Source organism: Microchirus variegatus, assembly GCF_963457635.1.
Source record: "Microchirus variegatus genome assembly, chromosome: 10".
Lineage (NCBI taxonomy): Eukaryota > Metazoa > Chordata > Actinopteri > Pleuronectiformes > Soleidae > Microchirus > Microchirus variegatus.
The window spans coordinates 26,649,716-26,661,735 of record NC_139811.1 but is presented as its reverse complement, the minus strand read 5'-3'; the positions used below and the strand labels follow the sequence as shown (position 1 = coordinate 26,661,735).

At 38.7% G+C, this 12,020-nt stretch overlaps 1 protein-coding gene across 3 annotated transcripts in view; it reads right to left on the bottom strand.

Moving 5' to 3' along the window:
- ap2a1 (adaptor related protein complex 2 subunit alpha 1) overlaps nt 1-11,038 on the bottom strand; it is a 37,649-nt gene extending 26,611 nt beyond the window's left edge. For all 3 annotated transcript variants that reach the window (XM_083897158.1, XM_083897159.1, XM_083897160.1), the window contains exons 1-5: nt 10,748-11,038; nt 8,147-8,358; nt 4,223-4,416; nt 3,975-4,104; nt 270-371 (exon numbers count right to left, since the gene is read on the bottom strand). In XM_083897158.1, coding sequence (XP_083753284.1) covers nt 270-371; nt 3,975-4,104; nt 4,223-4,416; nt 8,147-8,358; nt 10,748-10,814 — 705 coding nt within the window. In that variant the 5' untranslated portion in view covers nt 10,815-11,038. The remainder of the gene's footprint in view (nt 1-269; nt 372-3,974; nt 4,105-4,222; nt 4,417-8,146; nt 8,359-10,747) is intronic.
- Between the last annotated feature and the right edge of the window lie 982 nt (nt 11,039-12,020).

Here is a 12,020-nt window from a genome sequence, read left to right as displayed (position 1 = left end):
ATTGAAAATCACCTTTAGGGACCAAAAAAAAAGTGTTCGAAAAAGCAGGTGGAGTCAGTGATCAAATAAAACATATGAGGGTGCAAGTGCAACCAATACTGATTTGAGAAATGAGTGAAATTAACCACTTCACAGCTTCAGGACGGACTTTAGGATGTCTGTCCTATTGTCAGTGCAAAAGGCTTTACCTGTACCCCTAATAATGTTAATACAAAAAGACTCACACACCCTTATGTACACCACATAATCACAAGCACATCCACACTTACCCTGCTGAGTCGGGAAACGGCCAAAGAAACACAGGTCTTGAACTCATCTGGATTCTTTTGGCTCAGACAGGTGATGAGAGAGATAGCTGCTGTCACCACACCCTAAAAAACACACAAAAGCACCACATGATGAATAGCCCAGCGCAGTAGAAACCAGTGCTGTAGCTGATTTCAATAATTGTAAAAGTGAAAATATCAGTATCATATATCAGTTAAACTCAGTCAGTCTTTATGATTCAATTTAACAATTTTTTTTCGCTTACAAAATCACATGCATAAACACATATTACAAAGCTGCATAATATACAGGACCATTTCTGAACTTTGGTTTCAAAAGCAAGATGTTCACTGACATTTATGTAAAAAAAAAACTTAATTCAGACTCTCAGTGAGAGTTTTGTCAACATCAGATGATATGAAGAAAATAATTCTACTGCAACTTCCTTTTGTTTTAATGCTTTTAAATATATAAAATAAACATATCCATGTGCAATAGGGTTGGGAAGATTCACCGATTTGCATCGGTATATCGATATGAACATACGATGCGGTTGCATCGATGGTAAACGTGTGCATCGGTTCAAAATCCAAATGAACTCGAGAGGTGTATCGTATCTAAAACATCTGCATCGATATAAACCGAATAATATCTATTATTATAAACGTATATAAACTATAAAAACTGGTCTATTTCTGGTTTGAGTCATCTCCGCAGCCCAAGGCAGCGAGTCAGGTCAGAGATGGTAGAGACATGGAGGAACAATCTGACGTGATAAACTCGCTGGTTGGCGTCAAGTGTGTGGAAAAGTTTCGGCTTTTACAAGTGTGGTGGAGAGCTGGATAAATCAAATGCGATATGTAAATTGTGCCGTGTCACTGTTAAATACACCGGTAGCACAACAAACTTAACTCCTCACCTGAAGCGGCGACACGACTTAAATGTTTCCCAATCCATGTCGACTCGAGACAGAGTTGTTGTTATTTTGCTCCCGTTTAGGTCAATATGTAAACACTTTTACACACAGAGCTATGCAGACCTCACTCACTTCTTCAGTGCTTCTTTTATTGTAAACACGAACGTATGCACTAGTTGCTTAGTGCCATCTACTGGTAGCTAATGGTATAATACATTTTAGGCTCATACACAACAGCTATCTTTTCAGATTTTTGTTAAAGGTTAAACTTGTATCAGTTCCAGAGATACCTGGTAACAATCCATTGTCTCTGCTTCAAAGCAGTGTGTCTCAGCACATTCAAGCTCTCTCTGATCTCTGTTGTATTTCCTATGTTTCAAAATAAAAGTCACAGCCAGCTTTAATGCTTTAACTGCTATAACTTGAGAACTACTATGTATTCGATAGTATAATTTTCTTCTGCATCGTATCGTATCACACTGCATCGCATTGTGTTAAAATTAAATCGTACTGTATCGCACTGTATCGTAATAGGTGGGAGAATCGTATCGAATCGTATCGCTGGTAAATTTCATGAATCGTTAATGTATCGAATCGTTGGCAGTCTCGAGACGCGTATCGTATCGCTTCGATGATGAAGATTCTCAACCCTAATGTGCAATGATTAAATTATCAGCTACACAGATAGTCCTATATATTTATTTCACTTCTGTTTTATATGTAAAGCACCAAATCATATCTCTTAGGGCTAGGCAATAAATCATCTTAGAATTATATTTATTTTATTGTCATATTGTGATAAGGTGTTTGTGAGGACTTTTCCTGGTTTTAATGGCTTTTGCATTGATAACAATCATATTTATTATGTTGGATAAAATTGTGAAATACGCAAACATTCTAAATTAAATATTATTTATGTTGATTAAAAAATACAAGGAATCAACAAAATTGTACTTTAACCTCTTCTTCCCTGATTCCCCCAGTCTAACTTAAATAAACACAGACATGCTGCATACCCACAGAAAGGTCAGAAACTCAGCTAAAAGCTCATATAAACCATTCTTATGTTCACCAAACACAGTTAAAACACTGATGGATCAAACCATCAGGAAAACACTGTTACAGTGCACACATTGAAAAGCCGCACCGGAGCATCAGCGTGATTATGTAAACAAAACCATATAAATGATAGGACCTACGACCAAATTCACGGTTCCAGCTGCAAAACAAGAGCAAAACAACAACTGACTTTCAAGAAATAAACCCAGAAATGTTGTCTTAACTTTGCTGTTTATCAAAACAAGTCATTTCCACCAGAACAAAACCGCTTCTAATGAAGAACTACACTTCCCAGCATGCTTTGGGGACTATTCCCAGTCTGTCTGGTCTTTCCAGAGCAATATAAGATTGTTCTGAAGTAATTCACACGCATTTGGAGACCGGGGCCCAATTATATATCGGTTATGAGGATTACAACGAGCTGTCAATCATCCAAATCGGCCAAAAGCCAGAGCTATGGCACTGCGTAACTGAACATGCTGCAGAGTCACAGAATTGTTATTAAGCTCTGCACAGGGATCACCGATTTACAGCGTATTTTCTAACTTTAATTTTTTTTTTCAAAACAAGTTCTTTTTGGACCAATACTGACATGTAAATAAAATTAAATGGGTTATAATAATTTGGTACATAAGAAATCTCAAATGGCACAGATGGTGCCAAACTGTGCCAAATGAGAGAATGCCGAGACATCTCTTTACTAAAACCTGTTATTTTACTCTGCTTCACTTTTGCACAGCTCATATCCACATGTTGTTATTTTCTTTATTTAGTTTGGGCATGTCATTTTTGTGCAGGGACTACAAAAAGAGGGTCAGGGAAGAAGAGGTTAAAATGTTACTTAACATTTATTACATTTTAAGCCTAATTATTTGTGTTATAGCAGAATTTGACCATTTTTTTATGGTCAATTTTATTGTTTCTAACATAAATATCATCAACATCAAAAGACCAAATAAATAAACCAGGTATTATTTGAAATTAAAAGTAATAACTGTATTTTAAGCATGTAATACAGATTAGAAATAGTATATTGCATATCGGGATATAGACTAAAAATATCGAGATACTATTTATAAGCCATATGGCTATATCGTGCTATATCAATATCAACATGCTAGTAGGATATTCAGGTGATTTAGGGAATTTCAGGACACAGCCACATTGCCCAAGCCTTCATTGCATCATATTGTCTTATGTTTCACCAGCTTCACTATGTCTGTTTGCACATTGACTCAATCAGACACAACTCTGAAAGTATTTGAAATACAAAGCTGGAAGGGTTAGTTTATTTAGTTGTTATTCTCTATAAACACAGTTTCTCCAGGTAATGTCAGAAAAAGATCAGTGTCGTAGTTTCCTCTCAGAATGCCACAGCCACTGTTTCATTACCCGCCCAGTGAAGTGTACACAAAGTGGTGTGCTGTCTGGTCAGTACATGTGACAGGGTAGTGGCCAAAGTTTGTAGACAAAGTGAACAAACTAACTGCAGTATCACAAAACAAACACAAAATAAGCAGCAGACAAAGGGTTGATGATATCAGGGGGCGTGAGCTGGTCCTCTTTTCTATCAGCAACAGATATTTAGAGGGCTATAAAACACTGCAGTAGAATATATGCATCTATAATTGGCAACAGAGTAATGAGGACAAAATAACTATGCCCAAAGCCACCGCATGCTCACCTACACCTGAAATGGTTGTGTCTAAGGTTGTCTGGACTGAGCTCTCACCATGTGTTGATCGTTGAGCAGGTGCACCACGCGTGACGTCCATTCACCCATCAGAACCAAGTCAGGGGAAGTCTTGTAAAGCCTCAGAAGGCAGAGGGCAGCCGACTGTTTTACACTGTCCATCGTGTCACTGCAGTGCATCACATACCCACAGTTACATGACATTATGGACATTATTTTGGCTTTATCATTCACAGAAACATTAACAAAACATAAGCAGGACTCTTAAAAGCAGCGGTCAGACTCACCCAGCAACCAGGATCCGTGGGATCTCACTCGCAAAGGCCTCGGCCATCTCACGGCTACCAACATTTGCAATACAATGAAGTGCCAGACACATGAAGGTGGGGTTGCGGCTGGACAGGTCATTCTTGATGGCGTTGTTGATCAGTCGGATCAGTTCACTGTTGCTGTTTACCAGCACTGAGATGAACAGGTAACCCTAAAGTAACAGTAGAGAAGAGGAAGTCAAGGTGGGCATTACAATAAAATATAGTGTACACTGCCAAGTGTGTTATATGATAATACCTGTATACAGTAGTTTTACAGTTTACTCTGTAATCCTTAGCTCTAACAATGCAGTGTAATCCAGCATTTCCACAATAGATCTTCCCATCATGAAGTTTTTAAAGAAAGCCCACCAACTGTTCTGTATCATGTCACACATCAGCACATGCATTTGTCTGACATGCATCAATATAAGAAACATTTTTTTTCGAAGGACAGGTGGTATCAATTTATTTTGATGGTCAATTGACCATAATTTGAGTATGCGACTGAATTTTACTTAACATTCAATACGTCAGCGATGCCTTGCATCCTGCGTCTCTGACGCAAATGGTTCAGAAATTTAGCCTGCTGGGAAAAGACGACTTCGACCAGTCATTGCGCTCGTTTCCATCCCGGCGTCACACAAAAGTGTAGAGACGCCAAATTGCAAGTGCCAAAAATCGATTTTATCCCTCTCGGCCCATTTTGATATTCTCGCCAGTTTTCCACAGGAGGGTGGTGCTGAACGCTGGTCCAACACTAAATAGGGTGTGTGTGTGTGTGTGTGTACCTGCACTTAATAAACATGACATCCAGCAAACTTGAACAGAAGAAAATATGTGCCTCAGAAGTCTGTTTAAGAGACATTTTTCAGTTATTTCTGTCATGCTAAATCCTGTTGGAGGGACATAACATAGCCCTTTGTGATTTTCAGTTAGCTTAATGTCAAATATATTAAGACCTACATTTAAAGTGATTTAAAAGTGGGCTAAAATGAATTTTAAATAAGAATTGCTTTTTCTTCTTATAGAGTTCTTGTTTTCGTCATTGTCTACTTGTATGTTGAATATCTGACATAGAAGTGAGTGGGGAAGCGATTATTAAGCATGGGAAAGATACATATTAATTATGTGTTGTCAGCCAAAATATGGCCAGTAATAGCGCTTTTGTCAGCCAGTCATATCACATAGTTTGACATGTTCTATTTCAGCTCAGTGAAGTACTTTAAAGACTTTCTTTTTCTTTTTATACAGGGTTTTCCCTGCATGTCTAAGGCAAAGGTGGGCCGTCTGGATGGTTTTGGCCACTGCCTTGGTTGAAAAAGAGCAGAAAACGATGTTTCAAATGATCTTTACACAATAGAAATATGAGCATTGTAATGCACTATAGAGCACAGACGAGCAACCGCGCGAACGTCTTTCGTCCAGAAGTTGACAGGTCTGTTTCCCCTATCATTATATTGGGGAGGCGCCCCCCCTCTGAAAGTCAAGTTAATTTAACTTATATCACCAAATCACAACAGAAGTAATTTCAGGCCACTTTTCCTATAGAATTGGTCTGTACCGTGTTCTTTTAATAAATAATGATGTTATAAATCGAATCTAATTTAATTTAATTTAAGCGAGGATATTTAATTTAATTTTCTTCATCGTCTCGCATCTATGCTTCTCCTCTGCTCTGTTTTACGATGGGCGGAGTTCGGCACCCGCATACACAAAAACGTGAGCATACACCTACAGCTAGACACAGAGGGAAGAGGACATGTTGCGTCAACCCTCACTACTGAAAAACAGGTGAAAATATCCACGTTTTTTTAAGCGTACTCAAAGAGTTTGTGGCAAGGCAAACGTTAGCTCTGTTGCTGTTAGTAACCACAGTATCTTCCCTTTCATATAATTAACAACAAATTAAGATATATGTGACTTGAAAATAGAATGAGTACAAGCTGGGACTGTTAGACTAACTGAATGTGAAATTGAAAATGTTGACAGTATTTTCTACATGCTGCACTATGATTGATCTCTATTTATTATCATATTTACTTTTTATTTATTTATTTATTTAAGAACCTTCACCTATCAGTTTTGTTTATAGTAGGTGCAGCAATATAGCAAATTATTTTGTAATTACTCTTACATTATATGATAATTATTTTTATTAAACAAAAAAACAACACGTCCTTCTTTCATTTAACACATTAACACAAATTATTATGTCCACAATTCAAATATTATTCTGTTTTTTCCATTTCTTTGTTCTATGGAGCAAAGAAACCAGATAATTTTCACATTTAAGAAGCTAAATAATAATAAAAGAACTTGTTTTAATGATTAAAAAAGAAAGAGCCTCAAATCGATTTTCACAATAATTGACGATTGCAGTGCTGTTGGTCTCTGTAACATATTGATAAATTGCATTGTTTAGAAAAGATTCAAAGTCATTATTTTTCATGGAATCGCCAACCACAATTATGTGCTGGACAATTCATAGTATGTTTATTTACTTATTGTCTGTTCTTGTTGAATTCTGGTGGTGCCTGATCTTTGCTTTTACTGGGTCAACGGAAAATAACCATGGGGTTTTAAAATGTTACAATTGTGAGTAAATTTGGTTAACATTAAAATGATCACAGGCAGTGTCCACTTAAAAATGCACAGACACTGAAGAAACTCATCCGTTTCTGCAGTTTTTGCTGGTACAGCAGTTAACTGACAACACTTAGATCCTGACTCAGTCAAAATGTGCTTACTCAACATTTCCTGATGCTGAAAAAACCCCAGAAAGAAACTGGAAAAAGTGGCTGATGTGTTTTTTCTGCTTTAACTTTTCCTGCGTTAAACTATGTTATATGTTTAAATTATATTTAAACTTCAAACACATTGCACTAAAATGGTATATGCAGTGTATTACTTTATTCTGAGAAAGAAGGTCTGGCAGTCTTTCAATTAGAGATTAAATGACATGATAGTTTGGCGAGAGGTTGGAGGGTGTGTAAGAGTAAACTTTATTTTATTTATATTTTTTTGACAAAATGTTTTTTTGACCAGAGGGTATGTGTTTAAACATCATTTGTTCCTTGGTCAACTGACTGCAATGCACACTAGATTTTATTGGCTGTGGGTCCAATTGGTATTAGTGGCAATGCAAGATCTTGGTAAAAATGCTAAATTCTTCTTTGTCAGTTTCATTTTTGGCAGTGATGAAAATTACAGAACAATTTCTGTTGCAACACTAAAACGCCCTTTCTTCTTCCAGCCTATTCTAGTAGCCCCAGTGTAGTCCTACAAACAACAATCATCAATGGTATAACAAACCATACAAGCAGGGAGAGACTTAGGCCCCGTCCCAATACCTCCACTAACCCCCACATTTTTGCCCTAACCCTACATTTTGCGCATTCATGTAGGGGGGAGCAAGGGTAAGTTCGATTTTCCCCTTATAATCTAGTTGTAATATATTTTCGCATATAAGCACGTTACCATGTCGAGAGTGTGGCAGGCAAACGATGTCATGTAGAGACTAGCTAGCTCTACATCTGGGTAGTTTTGTCAGTGTTTTGGATGTATGTAACGGCGTTCACTTGATCACGAATACCCTGGTCTTCAGATTTCATTCATTCTTGATATAGCGTTTATGAGGACGGAGAAAAACAAATGTAGCCAACGCAACAGGCAACACAACAGCTGGATCTGCCGGCATTTTTCCTGTATGAAAATAGTAGCACGCTCCACCGGCAGAATTGTCAACATGTGACGTAGGTCAGCACTTTCGTTACGTTCATTACACTAATTTGCATGTAGTGGCGTCCCAATACCATTTCCCTCAACGAGGGGAATTTATGGTTGAGAGCACTCAAAACCAAGTGGAAATTTTAAGGGGAAGGTATTGGGATGGGGCCTTACTATTTGTTTCTCTGTGTACTTGTTGGAGCTCAACAGGTTGACAGCCTCCATGTGTCCAAAGTCGATGTCATGGCCAAGCAGGAAGATGAAGAGCAACTTGCAGACATACTTCTTCTTGCTGTAGCCATCCAGAGCCTTGTCACCTTTAAACTTGGAGCGTATGTTGGCCAGCTCTTTATTGATCCGTTTGATCTCGGCTTCCTTGCTCTTACCTAAGAAGGGAAAATAAAAGTCGCACAACATGGTCAGTGTTTAAAACATGTATTTTGGAAAAGACAAAGAGAGACTAAAGCTATATGGCAATATATATATTGTTATTGTATTATCGTGGCCCAGCACTACACTCTTAGAAATAAAAGTGCTAAGTAGAACCATATACGGTTCTTCGGCTTGTCCTCATAGGAGAACCCTTTTTGGTTCCGGGTAGAACATTTTATAAAGGTTGCACCAGGAACCTTTATTACCAAGGTTACCAAGAACCCTTTTAAAACTCTTTTTTGGTTTTTGGTTGCATTGTTATGTTTTGACAGAATTATATTTTTAATTATATTTAATATTTTAATTCAATAGTGTGTGAGATAATCTAGAAAGAAATGCATACAGAAATACAAAATGCACATGGAGCTGAACAAGATAGTAGTTTGTTATGTACATTGCAAAATGTGAGTTGTGGATCAAGGTTTACGTTGGCCGGTATATGTCAGCTTTTGGGCAGTGTCACGTGAATTTGGCCAGCAAATAAAATTGTCACAGGCCAAAAATGCCATATAATGAAATCAGTGATAAAGTTTTACATATTCAGATACCTGTGAGATATGAGATATTATAAAATAATTTCTTTAAAATGTATTTTTTATTTTATCTTTTTGAGAGTTTCCTGTGTCATCATGTGGTCATGTGACCAATGCAGTGTGAAGTCAAACAGCTCTGGGTAATGCGCGCATCAGCTCGATGATGAACTAAACAGGATGTCGAGAGCTAAACAGACATCTCTGGGCCAGTTTTTTGTTACAAGGCCGAGGGATTTTGGGGAAATCGACTGGGGCGAAGCTGGGGAAGATCGTCACCATAAGTTTGGCACGACAGAAATAAGGGAGACAGAAATTCGCTAAATTTGTTTTGTTAATGTTCACAATGCCTTCTATGTTTTTTGGTGTAACGTTACAGCACAACTTGCAGTCCTGATATATTTTATATTTCCTGAAACTATGCCGTTTGAAAACAGCAAAAATAAATTCATGCCATTTCCGTCTGGACTGTATGTCCAGCATTAAATATTCATGGCCGGAATTTTCCGGCCACATCTATGTCAAAAATATTTTCTCACATAAACTCTGTTGTGTACATCAACATTTTATAAAACGTTCAGGCAAAATAAGCCTTTTCAGTTTGTTTGGGTTGAAAGCTATGAGGATAAAGGTAAAAAATGAGTAGCTCTCTGCCATTTTCATTTTGTCAAAGTAGCTCTGAGAAGAAAAAAGGTTGGAGACCCCTGCTGTACACCGACTTCCTCGCTGACTATTCCAAGCAGAGCCTGGCTGGCCACGGATACATGTGACATCACGTCATAGATTCTCAAGGCCGATTGGTTTTCATGTTTTTGCATGTTTAAAATGTTTCAGTTTGAGCTAATGGAGTGACTGATGCAAAAACACACCATGTTTATTCACATCAGTACATTGACTTTGTATGTAAACTCGCCACACAAAAAAAAACAGCAAAGGTGATATAGTTTACTAGGTGACCTACCAGAATAGGCATGATTGCTAACTGGCATTAGCTGTCACAATAACTTTTGTTTTGGTATGACATGCCGGCTCAACTGCAACAACTTGTTGCACGCAAAAATTGCATATTTAACCTTTATTTGAGTTAGTGGTTTATGTCCATTCACTACTTTCAACAGGAAGGTTGTTTTAAGCATAGATTGTGTGTCTGCCTGTTTGTGAGCAGTATAACAAAAAAATGAAATGACGGATTTGGATAAATTATTACATTATGGTGTAAATCAACATTACCCTTGCAAAACAGACATTGAGGGAAACTGACGTTTTTTGAGGTTTGCACAGATATATTTGTCAACAATCTTGATACATTCTTCTTCTCTTTCCTTTACTGTCTTTTCTCTTTCTCTTCATATCAATCCTACATTTAACAATGTATTCACTGAAAAAAAATCTATAAAAATAGCATGTCATGCAGTGGACTTCAAATGAATGATGAAATAGTAATGATTTCAGATGGACCAAATAAAACCCCATTCCTCACATTAGTTTGGACATCTGGATGACAAATGTCGAACAGATGATTGTGATTTCAGTTTGACCAAAGGTGAGAGCCAACACTGAAAAACATTAGAGCTCTAGGTGCTACAAACATTAACATCACTCAGTGTAAAGTGACAGGTGAAAGTAATACCTGTTATATGTGAGCGCCTAGTACTACTTCAACACCCCCCCCCCCCCCCCCCCCCACACACACACACACACACACACACACACAGACACACAGACACACACACACACAGACACACACACACACAGACACACAAGAATTACATGTCACACATTTGCAGGAAGAACGAAAGAAAATGACACTTACAGTTTCTGATGTCTGAGATGAAAACCGCTAATCCACGCATTCCATCTCCTTTCGAGACCGCCGGCATGTTTGCTGCTTTCTGAACTCACTCCGGCCTTATCCGTGAAAACGACCTGCCGCTGCTTAGCCCGTCAGCCTGCACTGAGTGGTAGATGAATAACTTGACGTTTGGTAGCGGTCAGGGCTTCACAGGAAGAGCTCGTTTGCTACTACTAACTGTACTGTCTGAATGTGGCGAGCTCGGACAGCATGTGCTAGATTAGCTGGACGGCGGTGGATCAACCAACAGTAGTGGGATAAATTAACGTTATCCCTGCTAACTGGCTCGTTTCCGCTGCCTGTGGCAAGCTAACGTTATTTCATTCAATCCCTATCTGGTTGGGACAGATGCGTTGCACACGACACTGACAGCGTCTGGCTGACGTAAAACCCGCGATATGTTAGGATGTCTCTCTAGTGAATGCGGTCATGTATGTTAATAGAAATAACGCCCAGGAATTTAACGTTGACTTACTATGAGTCACGCAATGTAGAGCTAGCTCAACAGCTAGCTGGCTAGCTGGCTAGCAATAATGTTCAAATGCTGGGATACATCACCGGTTAACCGGAATAACTCGGTTGAGAGTCGTAACGATCGGGTAGCGATACGAAATACGTGTCTTTCCCTGTCTCTCACGCACTTAACGCGTTAAATAAGATGTCGTGTATTATTGATGTCCGCTCTAATTCTCCAGCCTCCTCTCCACGGCTCTGATAAGGCTCGTGACAGCACAACCAGTCGTGAACGCGCACGCTCGTTTCCTCCAAGCTAAGCGCAGCGCGACGCTGACTGGTCAGGCGGACACGGCGGACACGGCGGACTGCCATGTTGTTGTAACAAAAACACAATCAGACGAGTTCGCCCTGACTACGAAGCAGCTTCAACTGCATAGCCAGGTTATATTAGAGCATCGGCTTCACATGACACAATGTTTAGCGTCAAGAATAACCTGTATCACCAAGCTGGTTATCAGCTGGCTCAGTTAACCTTGAAGTTTTCTATCGGGCCAGACGCGCGTTCTTGTGAAAGAGGTGGAGTTATTAAGTGACAGCCACAGAACCATGGATATGATATCTGGCACTTCATTTGGCATGAAAATAAACAATAATATACAGCATAATAGCTAGTGTGGTACAACCAATTTTATAATTTTGCTAAATTAGTTGGCACAAATGGACTTACAACAAATACCTGCTTGACTGACGTACTCCCTGAAATGCACCTGCTAAGGAA